The sequence below is a fragment of the Saccoglossus kowalevskii genome, chromosome 7 (genome assembly GCF_978046115.1).
Source record: "Saccoglossus kowalevskii chromosome 7, keSacKowa6.1, whole genome shotgun sequence".
NCBI lineage: Eukaryota > Metazoa > Hemichordata > Enteropneusta > Harrimaniidae > Saccoglossus > Saccoglossus kowalevskii.
The window spans coordinates 6,629,380-6,650,350 of record NC_140647.1 but is presented as its reverse complement, the minus strand read 5'-3'; the positions used below and the strand labels follow the sequence as shown (position 1 = coordinate 6,650,350).

The following is a 20,971-nucleotide window of genomic DNA, read 5'->3' as shown; positions in this document are numbered from 1 at the left end:
GCTACTGAAAAATAGACTCCAGAACATTTGCTATATACGATTCATCTGCACTATATTCTAGTTTATGTCAACACTAGCTAATTACTACCACTATTTGGATATTGTCTAACATAGACAACAGTATAATGAGAAATATAAATTAAATTTTCACTTGCACAACTTTGTTAAAAGATTCAGAAACTTTTCAAACTGTAATAGTTTTGAACATGTCATAAATTCTCAGGCATGTCTGAGCAGATATAATCACATGTGCATGTACTATTCATAAACTTCCTTACACATGTGGTCTGAATCAATACAGGTCTTTGCTAACAGGTTTTTTGTTTTAAGAGTGTTTCAACTTTTTATTATTTTGGCTCATACACTTTTAATGTATCCTGAATATGTACTTAAATACAGTAAATTATTTAAATAATTACCTAACTATGATACAAAGGATGAATATGGCGGGAGCACATAAGTATTGTAACAATAATTTATAATTGCAGCACACATCGCAGTCTATACATTTGCAAACTAACCTGATACCTTCAGTACTCGTTTTCATTCATGGTTCAATCAAGCTTCATGAACTATGTCATTTTGTTTTTTCGTTCACAATGGCCGACTGACAGACATTTTGTAGTGCTCTTCCAGACATTATGTGACTGATTGCAATGTGTCACACATACTGACATGCATTTGTTTTGAGTACTCATTCAAAATGACTGAATCATTTCAGTTTTCTTTAGTATTGCACAAAGGTATCATGACATGTTAATTTACTTTATTGCTCATTTATTTATTTTCTCATGCAGGTAAAATTGAGATGGTGAAATCAAAATGGGGTTTAGCTTTCAGTGCTGTGGCCATGGTGATTGCCTCTCTGACAATGTCTATTGGTATATGTTCTTTTTGCGGTCTTACTCCTACATTGAATGGTGGGTGAGTATCTTTTTTCAGCTGTGATATTGTTGAATCAGGTTTTTGAACTAAGGTAATGTATGGCAATTATGAGAAAAATTTTATTTCTCTTGAACATAGATTTAGGAAAAGTATATGGGAAACAAAGGCCTTGTCTGCCCTTATTATTGGCATTCTCATTATATGTGTTTCAATAATATTTAATATATAATTATATATGTACATATATGTTGTGTTATTGTAATTGACAGTGAAATATTCCCATACCTTGTGGTTATAATTGGTTTAGAGAACATATTGGTGCTCACAAAATCAGTAGTTTCAACAGCTGTACATTTGGATGTGAAAATTAGAGTTGCGCAAGGTAAGGGTTTTACAAATGCATTATGTATTCATAAAATTTCAATTCGAATATTATTTAGAATTGGAATATTGAAGGTACAGTCAAACCACAATTGAACAGTCTTGACCAAATTTACATGTAAAAGACACTGTATAAAAGCGGCCACCTGTCTAATGCGACAAGTGATTAGTATTTACTGTCCAAAGTGGTCAATTGAACTGGCTATAATGCCCCGGATGTAGCAAGGTTCATGAACTTGTTAATTGCTTTATATGGGTATTTGAATGGGTCATAAGGGCTGGGTCACTTAATAATTGGTGTGTTGAAGGACTTGCAAAAAGAAAAAGTAGTACATTTTTAAATATATATAAAAAATAAAAAGAAATCTTTGAAAAAATTATTCCAGACTGCCTCAAGACTGTGATTTGAATTGCCCTTAAATAAAGCTCAACTATGCAAAAAGTTTGCATGTAATCTATTCTATGCCGTTTCATCTTGTGTACCATACTGGACTGCGTCAGCGTCCATGCCCGGTCAAGCACAAATGCAGTCCAGTATGGTATTAGTATGTAATTTGGACTGTCAAACATGCATAATTTTTTAGATACAGTGGCCCTCGCTAATGAGCAGAAAAGGGGAGTTTATGCATTGAAAATGGATAAAAGCACATGTACACACATGGGTTTATTTATAGTACGTTTTTCTTTGTTGAACAACATCACAGCGTCCATGTCCACATGGATTCAACTACCATCCCTCAACACCAGGGATGGTGATTCAACTCATTGCAGCAAATTTCATAAAGTGTCATCAAAGGGGAACAGCCGGAAGTATGTAAAGTCGCGACTTCATACCCCCCCCCCCCAGTCGACACATCAAGTCAGGCCACCGTTGACTTTTGTAGCTCAATAATTGACGGCCAGTGGGTGTTAAGTTGTCTTATCCAGTGGGCACGGTGTTAAGTTGTCTCTCCAACAGGCAATTAAATAAACGATGCAACAAAACATTTACTAGTTCTTTTACTTTAAAACTTCCGGCAAAACACAACAGAGTTTGACTTACTGTGGCACTTCTTAGCGAGGGGTCACTGTATCATAAAAATATGTTTTACATACACCAAAGGAAAAACACTTAAAATATATGTGTTTGCAATTTCCTAGAATATTATTACATGATAACTGAACAATGATAAGCAAGTGCATGAATGAATGAGACAAATGCAGTCCTATTTAATGGTCTCTCAGATTTGTTCACTTTATGTCAACATATACCTCCAATAGATCTTTCTTACATTAGTTCATTGTGTCTGTGCAATCTTGATTGTATTTAGGTGATTATTTCAGCGTTTGCATATTTTACATCCCAATATTTAAAACCTTCCTCGACTTGCTCAATGATGTTCGGTACTAATTTGAACGACATTTTCTGTTGAAGCGGTTTACAGCAACAAATATAAATGCCTGTCACAATTAAATTCTGATTTTTGAAATGCCTTATTGTGCGTGATTCTGTGTTGGATTAGTTTTTTTTCTGTTCACTACTAGGTTTAAGTCGTGAAGGTTGGTTTATCACCAAGAATCTGGTAACAGAACTAGCTATTATTTGTTTGGGATATTTCACCTTTGTACCTGCAATACAAGTGAGTAGATATTTGCTTGTCTTTTTAACTTACTGAAATATTATTTTACAGAAATGTATATACCCTCATTATTGTCATTTTCATGAACACATCTTGCAGCTTACAATTTTCAAACCAATATAGATTTATACTTTTGTCCCCGCTGTGACGTATCATCTTGTGGTTAACAATTTCCTGCACATGTACCTAGTAAAAGTCAAAATTTTGAAAAGTGGATCCCAACACTTTGTATAGGGGTGGATGGACCAAACCATTGATGACATTTTGTATTTTCTATAGGAATTTTGTTTGTTTGCTGTGGTTGGTTTGATGACTGATTTCTTTTTACAAATGATGTTTTTTGTAACTGTGCTGTCAATAGACATCAGGAGAATGGAGGTGAGTTAGAAGAATGTAACAATGTAATACAACCATATTTGTAATATTTTTTTTTCTGCTGATCACGTCATCAAAGATGACTGAGCGGAGCTCATGGGTTGACCACACCTGTCATCGTCTGTCAACCTTTTTTATTCAAACGACATCTTCTGCAAAGCCGTAAGCAGGATTGCCTTGCTATTCATACCACACCTACCTGGGATGGTTATCTGTCAGATTTGTTCATTTGTTCACATGTAAACTTCTTTTTTTTGGCAATATTTTTGTAATTTATGGTAAAATTTTTTTTTTCCACAATCACTTGTCAGATTGAAATTTGGCATGAATGTTGTTCACATGGATTACACTCAGACTTATTATTTTCATGGCACCATATGCAAGTGTTGAAGCACACAATGGGAGTCTTTTCATGGCACCATATGCAAGTGTTGAAGCACACAATGGGAGTCTTTTCATGCAGTTAGTGTGCCTGTGTACCAACATTGTGATGACTTCAATTTAACTTTACACCGACTTGTGACGACAGGACCTACATTGCGACGTCCTTCACTATTTTCATAATTTATTTTAATATTTAATCAAATTTAAGTCAAGTTTGCATAGCCTTGGTTTAGTAAAGGGGGGAGGTGTGGTGCAATTTACATGTATATTAATATCAATATAATTCAGTTTCAGTGTGTGTGTGTGTGTCTGTCCGTTCCGCTGTTATCTCCAGAACTATATGTTGGTTTTTGATGGAACATAATGCATAGATGATCTGCGCTAATGCGCAGACTTGATTAGGTTTTAGTAGAAATCCATGCATATTAATCATCTAATTTGCATGATAATTAGCTAATTTTTAGCTGTTCCATGATTGTTCCACTGATATCTTAGCAGCTTTGTGCTACATATATGTGCTCGGTTGATGCCTGGCATGCTTTCGCCTATTATGGGTTTCCTGGTCGTCCATTATGGGTTTTCAGGTCATCCATTATGGGTTTCTGGGTCGTCCATTATGGGTTTCCAGGTCGTCCATTATGGGTTTCCAGGTCCTCCATTATTGGTTTCCAGGTTGTTCATTATGGGTTTCCGGGTCATCCATTATGGGTTTCCAGGTTGTCTATTATGAGTTTCCGGGTCATCCATTATGGGTTTCCAGGTTGTCCATTATTGGTTTCCGGGTTGTCCATTATGGGTTTCCAGGTCGTCCATTATGGGTTTCCAGGTCGTCCATTATGGGTTTCCGGGTCATCCATTATGGGTTTCCAGGTCGTCCATTATGAGTTTCCGGGTCATCCATTATGGGTTTCCAGGTCGTTCATTATGGGTTTCCGGGTCGTCCATTATGGGTTTCCAGGTCGTCCATTATGGGTTTCCGGGTCATCCATTATGGATTTCCGGGTCATCCATTATGGGTTTCCAGGTTATCCATTATGGGTTTCTGAGTCATCCATTATGGGTTTCCAGGTCATCCATTATGGGTTTCTGGGTCGTCCATTATCGGTTTCCAGGTCGTCCATTATGAGTTTCCGGGTCGTCCATTATGGGTTTCCAGGTCGTCCATTATGGGTTTCCAGGTCGTTCATTATGGGTTTCCAGGTCGTCCATTATGAGTTTCCGAGGAGTCCATTATGGGTTTCAAGGGAGTCCATTATGGGTTTACGGGTCATCCATTATGGATTTCCGGGTCATCCATTATGGGTTTCCAGGTCATCCATTATGGGTTTCTGAGTCATCCATTATGGGTTTCCAGGTCATCCATTATGGGTTTCTGGGTCGTCCATTATCGGTTTCCAGGTCGTCCATTATGAGTTTCCGGGTCGTCCATTATGGGTTTCTGGTCATCCATTATGGGTTTCCGGGTCTTCCATTATTGGTTTCCAGGTCGTTCATTATGAGTTTCCGAGGAGTCCATTATGGGTTTCAAGGGAGTCCATTATGGGTTTACGGGTCATCCATTATGGATTTCCGGGTCATCCATTATGGGTTTCCAGGTCATCCATTATGGGTTTCTGAGTCATCCATTATGGGTTTCCAGGTCATCCATTATGGGTTTCTGGGTCGTCCATTATCGGTTTCCAGGTCGTCCATTATGAGTTTCCGGGTCGTCCATTATGGGTTTCCAGGTCGTCCATTATGGGTTTCCAGGTCGTCCATTATGGGTTTCCGGGTCGTCCATTATGGGTTTCCAGGTCTTCCATTATTGGTTTCCAGGTCGTTCATTATGGGTTTCCAGGTCGTCCATTATGAGTTTCCGAGGAGTCCATTATGGGTTTCAAAGGAGTCCATTATGGGTTTCCGGGTCATCTACATGTATTATGGGTTTCCGGGTCGTCCATTATGGGTTTACGGGTTGTCCATTATGGGTTTCTGGGTCGTCCATTATGGGTTTCCAGGTCGTCCAATATGGGTTTCTGGGTCGTCCATTATTGTTTAAATATACAAGCAGAGATGAATATTGTCACATATTTTTAAATTCCTATATTTTCAAGTTTGTGTCTTCTTGTAACTATCATTGGCATTTTATGGTTTATATAAATAAATTTGACTAACTCAATTCTTTGCAGCTTTCTGACTTGCAGAAACAAGGTGTACAGAGAGAAATTATTGCACAAGAAGTGCAAGCAGCAGAAGACGCTGAAGAGGAAAAAACACCCCAACCAACTCAATATACGAGCAGATTAACCAAATCTAAATCTGCACCAAGGAGTTTGAGTTCAATGAGTGTTACAACTCCTCCTTCATCTCCCACCTTGTCATTGGTACACCCTCCGACCACACCCCTTTCCACATCACCACTACTCAGGGTGCCTAAAAGGATCAAGTTGATGAAGTTCTGGGCAAGAACCAGAATGGTACAACGACTAATTATGGTGAGTTATGAGTTTACTAATGGAATCACTAATTATTTCACATTGCATGGAGTGTGAAAAGTCACAGTATGTTCTGTCTTTTATCTTCTTGTAACTATCATTGGCATTTTATGGTTTATATAAATCAAGTCAAATACTTGGTGAGAAGCAAAACTATGTTGTGTAATACTAAACGAAATGCTTACCCTACTCAAAATAATTATCTAGCTGTAACTTATGTACATGTAGCATTATTTTCCTGAAGAGAAATACACTACTGCACTGTATAATTACATAAATTAGAATTGAGAGTAAAAGTGGTAAAAGTCGAATACTATCATTATATATGCTTGTCCACAGATGTTTCATTTTCCCCATACATGTTTATTATTTAACACATGTGACTGCTTGTTGCATGATATGGTGATTGCTTGACTGTTCTGTACATGCTATTGTAATTGCTTGATTTAATCAGAACCATTATTACATAGCTACAATGTTATTTTTTACAGGCTGGTACAGTGCTTTGGTTTATATTGACAAGCTTTGTTGTCTACAAATCCGGCATAGTACACCAGTTGACAGAACCCAAAAGTGATGATCCAGCCTCGCTTCCTATACCAAGTACCCTCTCACAACTATCTAAGTCCTTAGAACAACAGTTTGGAAATAGCTTTGTCAGAAAAATGAGTCACATGGATGTACCATCACCAACATCTGGTATAGATACATTACATGACATGGAGCATCAACAGGAGCAACAATTTAATAAAAAACAGTCACGACGATATACACAATCTGATAAGACAATATCCAGTTCTGCTTGGCTTGGTAGTACTGTTGAGTGGTGGAGAAGGTTATCCTATAGGCATTGGCCAGCTTTGTTTGGACATTATAATATTAGTCTTAGCAACAGGTAGGTGCAATGAATTCTATAAATCATTTAAGTTGCATCAGTAACTAACTTTAAACCACGGCTCAGCAATCCCTAGCATTGCACCATTGCATCATGGGAAATATAATTTGCATGGTCCAGCCAGGTGTTTATTTGGTATACTTCTGTTATCAGACAGAGGTGATAATTTCATGTGCTAACATCTTACATAACATCATTATCTGCTTTGAAAATTAATTATTGATATACTTTGTTTAACACCCAAGAAAGCCACACAGTTAATCTCGTATTATTTCCATGATTAATTCAATGCAGTTTTTACCTTGCCATCAAAGATGGAAGGGATAGGTATATTAAGGGGAAAATGTCTGTCGTCGCCATTGTTGTCGTTGTTGTTGTTGTTGTTAATAATTGTTAATGTGTGCACAATAACTTTACTAATTCTATTCCAAACTTCACCAAACTTGGTCACCTTATTCATCAGTATAAAGTCTTCCCTGGGTATGAACAACACATGTCCTGTATGAAAATATCATGCAAAAATTTAGAAAATTTGATAAAATATTTTGACTGTTTCTACTTGACTGATTACTGGTGATACACATTCAAAGGTCACTGATCCCGGTGGGAATATGCATTGTTGTATGTGTTCAATGAAGCAAATAATTTATCTTGTAATAATAATATTGGTAATTTGTATCTCTCAAAGACTGGGTTACAATGCCAACTCATGGAGAGATACAGTCTGATACACATTTGCAAACCTACCAATAAATTCTTAACAGAAAACAAGATGTCAGATAATCGATATAAGCACTCCTATGAATTGGGTGCCAAACTTTTGATCAAGATCTGTCAATAGAAAAACTGTTTAGTCCAAAGTTATCCACAAGAAAAATTGTACTTTAAAATATGTATTCTGTACTTGACAAACAGTTTACTCGACAAAACTTTTGTTGTTGAAGTATATTAATTTTGAAAAATATAAAAAAAAAAAATGCACACCATATTGATTTTAAAAATTATAAAATTGTCTGCTGCCTATTATTGAAATGCTTTTTTTCTTAGTAGATTGGTACCATGTGATAACAGGGCAGTGCCATGTAATTATGACATCATTTCGCCATGTCCACATGACAAATTATTCATAGCTTTATGATAGTTATATAGTAACTATACAAACTCTCAATAAGTACCATATCTTCTCTGAGCACATTAGAAACGATTATTTTGCACTAACCTCAGATTACCATTCATTATATAGACAGTTTTGATGTGGAGTACACCAACGTATGCTGTGCATAGAGTATGATCAAATTTGTACATCTGATGATTATCACCATGCAATGCTGTTTTATTTCAGATACATAAGTATGTTGCCTCCACTTCAGTTCTCATTTATAATTGATCCACAAGAAGCAATCGGAATGAGGCACCAAGTTGAAATAAAGCAAGCAAGTAAAATGTTGGCGATAGGCTCACTGCCCTTAAATGATGAAGCAGACACCCGTATGGACATCCTCCCTGAAGGTCCTGATGATGACAATGATGAAGAGGAGATGGAAGATGAATTTAAAAATGTGGATATGTTGTATGCACCAATACACAAGGCCACAGACTGGGACTACTATCTCACAATCCTTCTTGCTGTTGCCAGTGGAACATTCTTCATCATCTTACTCAGTTTTGTATATCGTTGTGTATCCACACGCAATCATGGTAAATGGGGCTACGTGAAACACATGCAGTCTCGTGCTGCTAGATACGTACGTCAGATTACTGAGACTGTACCGATAATGTTACAAGGGCATATACAGGAAGTGGAATGCATGTCTAGTGATGGAGTATTGATAGTCAGTTCATGCCTAGGTGGACAAATAAGAGTTTGGGATCCAAGTAACGGGGAATGTGTCACTGCAATTAGGAGAGCAAGGTAAAAATTACTGACAAAATCTGTGTATGTATTTTATTCAACGGCTATAAACCGACCACCATTGTAAACTAAACTATTTTCTCAATTCCTTTTTATTTGGTTAAGACTGTACCACATTACATTGTTGCAATTAAGAGTACAAACTATCTTATCCCAATCCCATAAAAACATTTATATCAAATATTTGTGGAAGCAAATTAAACTTTAAATTAAATACTGAAAGATAAAGATTAAAAACACATCTATTTTTATTACATGTATTATACATTGTAGTGCCAGCACAAGGTTGAAAAGACTGTACTATGATGTAAATGAAAAACTAGCCACATCACGAGAAGACCTAACTAGGAGTGCAAGTACTAGTAGTAACAGTAGTGGCATCCATGATATGAAACCTCGATCACTATCTGATCCTTCTAGTTTTGCAGCAATCAATCAAAAACTGTTTGAAGATCAGCCATGTTTACGTGGTGCAATTGACACTAATTTTTACAGCACTGCTTGTAACAGACAAAACAAGAAAATTGAACCGGAGCAAAGTGGATATGACTTTGATTGTAAATATTCTGGATATTATAAGGAACATGAGGAAACCATGCTAGCAGCCAAGAGAAACAGATTACATTCCAAAAGTGTTGATTCTTATTTTGCATTAGAAATGCAAGGTAAAAGGAGATCAGATAGCGGGACAGTGTCACCTAATGGTACTTCTTACCATAGCATAGAACATACAGGGTCATCGGATAGTTTAAATTTGGAAGAGGTCTCTCCTGGAATCGAGTTTATAAACCCAAATATGAGGGAACCACAAGATGTTTTTGGTTGCTATGGTGATGTTTCTCCACCACCTATCTGGTGCCTTTGTTGCTATGACAACCTGATTGTAACAGGATGTGGTAATGGGAGAGTAGAGGTATGTTCAATAATAATTTTGTGAGAATTACGTCGCACTGACCGTGAGTGAGGTTAGGTAAGTTACTATTGTGGATTACTAACTATTTGTATGTTTGTTTCTAGGTATGGGATGCTTTAACTGGTTTGTTGTTATCTTTATATCATGAAGACAATAAATCCGGTGTTACAGCGTTGTCGGTGTCAGCTCACAGGTATTAATTCAGATTCTATTAGACACCTAGTCCTTATTCACTGTTTTTCTGTCAATCACAAATGAGGTTTGTACTTGTATGTGAGTTGGAGACATTTGGTAAGCTGTAGGCTCACTAACAGTATGCTTGGTATATGGTTTACTATCACAAGTTATATGTTAGCTTTACAAAACCACCATATGTGCCTGTTCCATTGATATTTCTATTGCATCATAATATCTGGTATAAGTGAGTATATATATAGAAATGATGGTCTATTTGCCAGTGTATTGGTGCACAATCACCTTTTTGGCACATCGATGAGAGATGAATGACTGCATATACCAGTATGTATGTGCTACATAAGATTAAATTTATGTATACAGTATGTATGTGCTACATAGGATTAAATTTATGTATACCAGTATGTATGTGCTACATAGGATTACATTTATGTATACCAGTATGTATGTGCTACACAAGATTAAATTTATGTATACCAGTATGTATGTGCTACATAGAATTAAATTTATGTATACCAGTATGTATGTGCTACATAGGATTAAATTTATGTATACCAGTATGTATGTGCTACATAGGATTAAATTTATGTATACCACTATGTATGTGCTACATAGGATTAAATTTATGTATACCAGTATGTGTGTGCAACATAGGATTACATTTATGTATACCAGTATGTATGTGCTACATAGGAATTAATTTATGTATACCAGTATGTATGTGCTACATAAGATTAAATTTATGTATACCAGTATGTATGTGCTACATAGCACTATATTTATGTATACCAGTATGTATGTCCTACATAGGATTAAATTTATGTATACCAGATGTATGTGCTACATAGGATTACATTTATGTATACCAGTATGTATGTGCTACATAGGATTACATTTATGTATACCAGTATGTATGTATACCAGTTTGTATGTGCTACATAGGATTAAATTTATGTATGCCAGATGTATGTGCTACACAGGATTAAATTTATGTATACCAGTATGTATGTGCTACATAGGAATTAATTTATGTATACCAGTATGTATGTGCTACATAGGATTACATTTATGTATACCAGTATGTATGTATACCAGTTTGTATGTGCTACATAGGATTAAATTTATGTATGCCAGATGTATGTGCTACACAGGATTACATTTATGTATACCAGTATGTATGTGCTACACAAGATTAAATTTATGTATACCAGTATGTATGTGCTACATAGGATTAAATTTATGTATACCAGATGTATGTGCTACATAGGATTAAATTTATGTATACCACTATGTATGTGCTACATAGGATTAAATTTATGTATACCAGTATGTATGTGCTACATAGGAATTAATTTATGTATACCAGTATGTATGTGCTACATAGCACTATATTTATGTATACCAGTATGTATGTGCTACATAGGATTAAATTTATGTATACCAGATGTATGTGCTACATAGGATTACATTTATGTATACCAGTATGTATGTGCTACATAGGATTAAATTTATGTATACCAGTATGTATGTATACCAGTTTGTATGTGCTACATAGGATTAAATTTATGTATGCCAGATGTATGTGCTACACAGGATTACATTTATGTATACCAGTATGTATGTGCTACATAGGATTAAATTTATGTATACCAGTATGTATGTGCTACATATGATTAAATTTATGTATACCAGTATGTATGTGCTACAAAGGATTAAATTTATGTATACCACTATGTATGTGCTACATATGATTAAATTTATGTATACCACTATGTATGTGCTACATAGGAATTAATTTATGTATACCAGTATGTATGTGCTACATAAGATTACATTTATGTATACCAGTATGTATGTGCTACACAAGATTAAATTTATTTATACCAGTATGTATGTGCTACATAGGATTAAATTTATGTATACCATTATGTATGTGCTACATAGGATTAAATTTATGTATACCAGTATGTATGTGCTACATAGGATTAAATTTATGTATACCAGTATGTATGTGCTACATAGGAATTAATTTATGTATACCAGTATGTATGTGCTACATAGGAATTAATTTATGTATACCAGTATGTATGTGCTACATAAGATTACATTTATGTATACCAGTATGTATGTGCTACATAGGATTAAATTTATGTATACTAGTATGTATGTGCTACATAGGATTAAATTTATGTATACCAGTATGTATGTGCTACATAGGAATTAATTTATGTATACCAGTATGTATGTGCTACATAAGATTAAATTTATGTATACCAGATGTATGTGCTACATAGGATTAAATTTATGTATACCAGTATGTATGTGCTACATATGATTAAATTTATGTATACCAGATGTATGTGCTACATAGGATTAAATTTACGTATACCAGTATGTATGTGCTACATAGGATTACATTTATGTATACCAGTATGTATGTGCTACATAGGATTAAATTTATGTATACCAGTATGTACGTGCTACAAAGGATTAAATTTATGTATACCACTATGTATGTGCTACATATGATTAAATTTATGTATACCAGTATGTATGTGCTACATAGGAATTAATTTATGTATACCAGTATGTATGTGCTACATAAGATTACATTTATGTATACCAGTATGTATGTGCTACACAAGATTAAATTTATGTATACCAGTATGTATGTGCTACATAGGATTAAATTTATGTATACCAGATGTATGTGCTACATAGGATTACATTTATGTATACCAGTATGTATGTGCTACATAGGATTAAATTTACGTATACCAGTATGTATGTGCTACATAGGATTACATTTATGTATACCACTATGTATGTGCTACATATGATTAAATTTATGTATACCAGTATGTATGTGCTACATAGGAATTAATTTATGTATACCAGTATGTATGTGCTACATAAGATTACATTTATGTATACCAGTATGTATGTGCTACACAAGATTAAATTTATGTATACCAGTATGTATGTGCTACATAGGATTAAATTTATGTATACCATTATGTATGTGCTACATAGGATTAAATTTATGTATACCAGATGTATGTGCTACATAGGATTAAATTTATGTATACCAGCATGTATGTGCTACATAGGATTAAATTTATGTATACCAGTATGTATGTGCTACATAGGATTAAATTTATGTATACCAGTATGTATGTGCTACAAAGGATTAAATTTATGTATACCACTATGTATGTGCTACATATGATTAAATTTATGTAAACCAGTATGTATGTGCTACATAGGATTAAATTTATGTATACCAGTATGTATGTGCTACATAGGATTAAATTTATGTATACCAGTATGTATGTGCTACATAGGATTAAATTTATGTATACCACTATGTATGTGCTACATAGGATTAAATTTACGTATACCAGTATGTATGTGCTACATATGATTAAATTTATGTAAACCAGTATGTATGTGCTACATAGGATTAAATTTATGTATACCAGTATGTATGTGCTACATAGGATTAAATTTATGTATACCAGTATGTATGTGCTACAAAGGATTAAATTTATGTATACCACTATGTATGTGCTACATATGATTAAATTTATGTATACCAGTATGTATGTGCTACATAGGAATTAATTTATGTATACCAGTATGTATGTGCTACATAAGATTACATTTATGTATACCAGTATGTATGTACTACATAGGATTAAATTTATGTATACCAGTATGTATGTGCTACATAGGATTAAATTTATGTATACCAGTATTTGTGTGCTACATAGGATTAAATTTATGTATACCAGTATGTATGTGCTACATAAGATTAAATTTATGTATACCAGTATGTATGTGCTACAAAGGATTAAATTTATGTATACCAGTATGTATGTGCTACATAGGATTAAATTTATGTATACCAGTATGTATGTTCTACATAGGATTAAATTTATGTATACCAGTATGTATGTGCTACATAGGATTAAATTTATGTATACCAGTATGTATGTGCTACATAGGATTAAATTTATGTATACCAGTATGTATGTGCTACATAGGATTAAATTTATGTATACCAGTATGTATGTGCTACATATGATTAAATTTATGTATACCAGTATGTATGTGCTACATAGGATTAAATTTATGTGTACCAGTATGTATGTGCTACATAGGATTAAATTTATGTATACCAGTATGTGTGTGCTACATAGGATTAAATTTATGGAAACCAGTATGTATGTGCTACATAGGATTAAATTTATGTATACCAGTATGTATGTGCTACAAAGGATTAAATTTATGTATACCAGTATGTATGTGCTACATAGGATTAAATTTATGTTTTCAGAATTGTCGCTGCAAGATTGAATGGTTATTTGGATTTTTTAGAATTAAATGGTAGTGGAATGTATAGTCCTACGTCACCACATGGATCATTCCAATATCACAAAGGTGAGGTGGCTATTTAATTAAACTTTAATTTCTAAGCACTAAAACACTTAGATGTATCCATGTATACCACTAGATTATTTCTGATAGTCCACAAATTGTTTCAACACATAGCAAACAGCCCTTTTCAAAGCCACAATGTATTTCAAAAAGAGAACTACCATTTCTGCTTAATATACATTTTGTAGACTTCCTTGACCTCAATTTCTTTATTGTATCAAAATTGGAGGGTGGGTGTTTGCCCGGGCATGGGCTCTTACCCGGACTATTACGGTATTAAAATTCTTCTATGCACTGTAATCATGGTGAAATTGATTTCATGAAGCTTTTTTTCAGACACCTAAGACAATTTTGGAATAACAACTATTGAAAACTGATTTGCCAAACTAACAAACACCAATGTTCTTAAAATAGTTTGATTTGAACAAAAATTACAATAATTTGAGTAGCAGATGTTTCATTTATATTGATTAAAAATAAAATTACAGTATATACGTTAATTGTCATTTACCCAATAGTCTGATCTATACACTGTCTTGACCTTTCTATGTATAGTACTGTCTATATGTTGAAGAACCTTATTTCTGTTCATTAAAATGTTTGCACTCACTGACAGTGGTGGTGAACAAACATTTCAACTTCTCTGAAACTTACATGCACACAGATTGAAATTGTGTTGTTTTAATTTTGCAGATATTAGCTTTAGTGAGATTGTCTTCAGAAACACTGCATTTTACCCAACTTGCATGACATTCTAGAACTAAAACTTTCTGTATTTCTTTGAATGTAGCATTTACACGTCATGTTTCATCCAGTGATGCTAGTCAGTTTAGCGGTACATTGCAATGTTATTTATTGCGATACATGAAAGCCCATCAACAACCTATTAATGAACTAAAGTCAGCAGGTGGCAGGATTGTGACAGCAAGTCAGGACCATACACTCAAGGTATTGTACTTTTCAATAGCAGATAGAATCAGAAAATCTTCGGGTGAACTGTCATAACACTTGTGCAATACCGCTAGCAAGATCTGTCAGTCTAGACCTGTATCTCAGACATGTTACGGCTGATCACATTCAAACGTCTCACACACATCATATATATTGAGATACAGTACTTGTGTACATCCAATTTGTGCAGCCATTTTAATGTTAAAAAATTATCAAAATCAATACTACTACCGTTCTGCAACCAGATCTCAGTTGTGTGTGCATGGATTTAAGTTATATGAAAAATATAATATGTAAATATGTAAAATCTTCAGTGGAACAACCAAGGAAACATATATCCGAAACACTGACGCAATCAAACGTTATACATCATCTTATTAGTTTTGACTCATTTCAGTTTTACTATTGAACCAATGGTATGACATGACATGACTTTACATTTCAGGTTTTTAGATTGGAAGATGCATTATGTTTATATACATTACATGGTCATGTTAGTAATGTTACTGCTTTGTACTTGGATCAAGTAAGTCCTTGACTATTCATTCTAATTTATATTCAATCAAAGTGACTTACATTTGACAATGTTTGGTCTTTGAAATCTGATTCATAAATCCTAATTATGATATTTGTTTACCTCTTAGCACATGCCATTGGCAGCAGTCAGTGGTGGAAGAAATGGTACAATTAGACTGTGGGATTTGTTAACTGGTGCATGTGTGCATCATTTACGTGGGCACCGTGGCGCTGTGTCATCTTTGATGTGTACTCCAGCCTATGTTGTTAGTGTGGGATTGGATGACAGATTGTGTCTTTGGGATAGATGTAGAGGAAATTTACTTAATGTTATTTACCAGGCAAGTATATAAATGGAGGATTAACCAGTATAGAAATTTAGTGGGCTCAGATTTAACTAGGATACTATAATTACTTGGTTTAGGTAAAAAGCAGTTACCATAAGTAAAACGTATTATTTTTAAATGATAATGTTCGGTTGGTGCAGTTCAATAATGAAACAAGCATTTTGGGCTTTATATACACACATCTTTTATGAGGTAAATATGGTATAGTGAAATTTTATTCACTGTAAGTTGATAACATCTCCATGTTGGAAATTATTGTAGTGACAATATCTGTGATTTTGAACTAAATATATTGTCTTAGACACATTTGCATGGGCAAAGCGATCCTACACAATGCTAATATCACATAAAATTTGATGCAAAACAAAGGTTCGAATAGCCATCATTGCTATGAAATTTGGCGGATGATGAGGACGGTATAAAATTATGAACACATACTATTATGGGAGTGACACATAAAATTATTGGTGAAAGGCCTTGCCTCTCAAGAAGCATCGTATTTGATATTGTACTGTACATCTTGTACTGTAATCCCTGAGGTTAGTTTGACTAAATTGATTTCATAAATTTCAATAGATGGCCCCCTCCTGGAGACCTGGGCACAACACTATGGCCATCTTTTTTAATTGCAACGTCGATATATACATTTGTAGCACATGTCCTATGCTTTCTGTGTTCACATTTCAGAGATGACCGTTTCAAATAGGCACAAATAAAAATCAGAGAAAAAAGATAGATAGTTACAGGTATTGCTGCTCTAAAATTCATTATTGTACTTTTCTATGAATTACAGGAAAGTGGTTTTAGTAGTACTGTCGCCATGATGTCACATGATTTACTCATAACAGGTGGCCAGGTAAATGAATTTATTTACCATGTCTTGTGCAGTTTGTGTGAGAAAACTGTTTTTACTGCAATTTTACTTTTGAAGATTGCCTCTTTCAAAGAAAATAAAATGTGGAATTTTTGTATTTTGTTTGTACATGATAATATCTTTGTATCTGTCATTTATTTATCATCTTATAAAGTTTATCATGTCTGGCTCTCTATCTAGGGTTGCTTGATAATGTGGGATGCCGTGCATGGAGTTAAACTACGCGTCATCAAGTTAGGATCTGATAATCAAACAGTGCAGCATGTTAGCATTATTGACCAGTCAACCATACTATGTGATTTTGGTAAAGAACTACGAGTTGTACATCTTCCAGCCATGCTACACAAGTCTGACTGAATGAAGCAATGTAATGTATATATGGAAGGACAACTAAAAGATGTATTTGCTTATTTCTGATTCTTAATGTTGGTATATTAATTACTTCCTCCACTTATATAGAAAACCTTATTATTTGAGACTAATCTTATATTTCTTTTTATTTATTTTCAACCATTGTATGTATGATATCCATTATAATCATAGTCTGAGATTCATGCATCCAAATAAGAAAATACTCTTGAGTTGATCTTAAATTTGCCTGGTATGTTGATTTCTATGTCACTTTTTCTTCACTGCCACCACAACAAAATAACCAGAAGGTTTTTTCCAAAGTGGTTAAAATTATGTTACCACATTATTTGTGGTGTTTTCCTGACAGCCATAAAACAGGCAGCTTTCAGATTTATTTGAACGACCAAATTTTTCCTACTATAAGTTTGGTACAACATTTTTATGTTTTCTTAATTCTTTTCATAATTAATGTTCAAATTTCATATTCATTGCCTTGGATCGTGGTAACAACAAATTTTAGAGAGTAATAAGACTTTAAAAAAAAGTTATGTATATGGACGTATTCTTGTAAATTTGATTGTAGAAATGTATTTTTATTTAGTATGTAAAACAAACAATCTCTGATATTAGCTGATATTATTCAGTTTGCACAATTTGTATTCCTCCGTGTTAGTAAATTAAAATTAGTGCTACCAGGGTAGATGTAAAACTTAGTGATACAGTAATTAATGTAATATATATATATATAAATTTTGATGATTTTTGAACAGGGATTATATTAAATCAGATTCTGGTGAAATGAACCAAACTTGCTCCAATCCATTCCAATTCAATCTGATCTCCTAACTAAATTTACCTAGAAAATTCTCAGTATCCCAAATACAGTGTGTCTGTTCCGGGGTCAATTCAGAAAACCCTTCTCTGAACTCTCCCTCTCCTCAATTAACCTAACTGTCAGCGAAAAAGAAATATGACCAGCAGTATTGCAATAAAACTCACTGTTATCAGCTTACTATTGAACTAATGATATAGCTGTATTGTTTACATCACTGCTGGTCATTGCACAACCTTTACTATTAGTATGAGCTACACCCTCCCATGTACAGACATGCATATTTAAGGTACTGAGAATTTAAAGAACTAAATTGTATCTATTAGAAGAATAGACATTATTAAGTGGTGAATCTAGGGGGCATGAAGTGAACAACGGAAGGACCAATGGGAGTGGTTTAAGGTGATGTTACTGAGTAGTCTGTAAGAATTACCTGTAAATTGTAATTTAATATGAAATAGTGATATTCTGTGATAAACCAAATATAAACCCAGCTATTTATATACACAGATATTTAAAATTAACAAACAGATATTTTACAAAGTTACTATTGTGAATGAATGAAGGGAATTACTCTTCTGTGGAATATAATGGCTCATTTTTTACTCTTACCAGACATCTGGTGTTACATGAAATTTATTTTTCCCCTTTTGCTACACCTTTTGTAAAATTTGTATTTTAACGTATTTTTTCCACTCTGATATTTAGAAAGCAGTTTTATTTTCATGTAGGTAGGTGTTGATGTATATGTAAATGATTCATTATAGTAAGGACAAGATTAGGGTATGCAGTTTTGATAGTCCAGTACATCTTGCATCAATCAAGTGTATTTTAAAAGTAATACAAACCACAGAGGATGCTTGGAAAGGTCTGATTGTGTAATATGAGACTAATGGAGACAAAATGAAATTTTATGATTTCCAATTCCCGAATTGATAGTGTTTGTTCACTTGCACATATTGACCTGAGGTCTACAAACTGGATGGTAGAACAGATTCCAAACGTAGAGTTGCAGTACACCACTCATCTGTGTTTCCAACTCGAAACATTGAAAAATCCCTTTGAATGAAAGTGCCATCAATCTAACTCGTATCAGTCTCTAAAGTTTTGCCCACTATTCTGTCTAAGCAAGAAAAACAAACATGCAAATTATCTTATATGGCAGGTATTTTTGGCAGTAAAAACTATGTCGTGGTTGTATTTACTCAACTGTATATAGTTCTTCTAGCTGCTCCTTTTTTACCCACCCACCCGCACTCACTGTGGTTTAAAAACGGTTTTAAATATTCTGTTAACAGAAATTGGTGTGACTCCTCCTTAATTCATGTCTTTTGACATCATAGTCATACTAGGGAAACATTTAAAGCGCTGGTCATAGAGCATCTACAAGTATACAATTTCCCCTCAAAACCTGAGCAGTACTTTGAGGTCAATGCACACAGACATTTGCACAAACCAGTCTCAATTCTCATTAATCTGGAAATTTATTTTGCATGCTTTGATGTGCTCAATAACTCGCCCATTTCTTTCTTTTCAAGTGTACCACTGCATGTATATTAAAATGTTTTCCATCATTTAGAGGTATTATAAATAATTGAAATAATGCATCACTGTCATTGCCTTGTTATCCATACCTCCTTTATTCCTGACATAACTTGATGTAATCTTGGTTACTGGGAGTTTGTTCTTCCATTAGAGATGGACCAACAAGGTTGGTACTAGGACTTGTATGACATTCATTTGAATTGCCTTCCTTACTAAGTTTGAGAAATGTACATGACTGATTGTAATAGTATCAATAAAGATTCTACAGGAAAGCTCGACTATGCATGGCATGATGGGATGCAATGGAGCTATTTGCATGTAACTGAATAATGATGGAATGTGCTAATCAATTGGTACATGCCATGTACTCTCCACCTTTTTCCTGAATAGTAAAAGTCAAGATGTATGATATGTTAAATTTAAATGTGATCGGTCAATGCATTTCCAAGATACATGTGGGGATGGATGCAAGCATGAATAGGCATACAATCAATAAGTTCCCACAGAAAGTGATTATTAGCATTTAACAAACTTCAAACAAAAAAAATTATAACCCAACTGGTCACGGCATGTCTGATGCTTTTGTTAGCTCAATACTGAATTAAGGACACTCAATATTTTACACATTATCACAGTGTATGTATGGTAAGTTTATTCTATTATGAGAAAGCCTTGATTGTAAATATAGCAAATTTATTACATGAAGATTATTATAAAACATCAATATTTACATTGCATATTAAAATTACTATTTCACAAAATATAGAAAAATTTACTTTGGAGTATTCATACATATTGAGATAGAATGTGTGACACATATGTAGTGGATCTACACTATTTCAGAGTTTAGAACAATTGGTATGACTGTAGCTATTAATCACATACCGGGTATATGCATGTCCATGAAAGCGTGAAGTTTCCATACTACATAATTGTAGAGCTGATACCTGAAAATGACATGATGTATGAAGTTGTAAAGTTTGATTGCGATTGTGTGTTTGAGATATGGCTATTTAATCATAAAAATTGCCACAATTTGGTCATCTTGATCGTCAAAACAATGTATGTGTGAAGTTTGGAAG

The 20,971-nt window shown here is 34.1% G+C and overlaps 1 protein-coding gene across 4 annotated transcripts in view; it reads left to right on the top strand.

Annotated features, from left to right (window-relative positions):
• Window positions 1-20,161, top strand: part of LOC102809393 (sterol regulatory element-binding protein cleavage-activating protein-like) — a 56,861-nt gene extending 36,700 nt beyond the window's left edge. For all 4 annotated transcript variants that reach the window (XM_085501007.1, XM_085501005.1, XM_085501006.1 and 1 more), the window contains 15 exons: window positions 798-924; window positions 1,155-1,267; window positions 2,791-2,885; window positions 3,165-3,263; window positions 5,813-6,118; window positions 6,610-7,013; window positions 8,356-8,925; window positions 9,199-9,838; window positions 9,943-10,031; window positions 14,373-14,476; window positions 15,264-15,421; window positions 15,870-15,950; window positions 16,069-16,281; window positions 17,081-17,143; window positions 17,342-20,161. In XM_085501007.1, coding sequence (XP_085357133.1) covers window positions 798-924; window positions 1,155-1,267; window positions 2,791-2,885; window positions 3,165-3,263; window positions 5,813-6,118; window positions 6,610-7,013; window positions 8,356-8,925; window positions 9,199-9,838; window positions 9,943-10,031; window positions 14,373-14,476; window positions 15,264-15,421; window positions 15,870-15,950; window positions 16,069-16,281; window positions 17,081-17,143; window positions 17,342-17,518 — 3,239 coding nt within the window. In that variant the 3' untranslated portion in view covers window positions 17,519-20,161. The remainder of the gene's footprint in view (window positions 1-797; window positions 925-1,154; window positions 1,268-2,790; window positions 2,886-3,164; window positions 3,264-5,812; window positions 6,119-6,609; window positions 7,014-8,355; window positions 8,926-9,198; window positions 9,839-9,942; window positions 10,032-14,372; window positions 14,477-15,263; window positions 15,422-15,869; window positions 15,951-16,068; window positions 16,282-17,080; window positions 17,144-17,341) is intronic.
• Window positions 20,162-20,971: the final 810 nt, after the last annotated feature.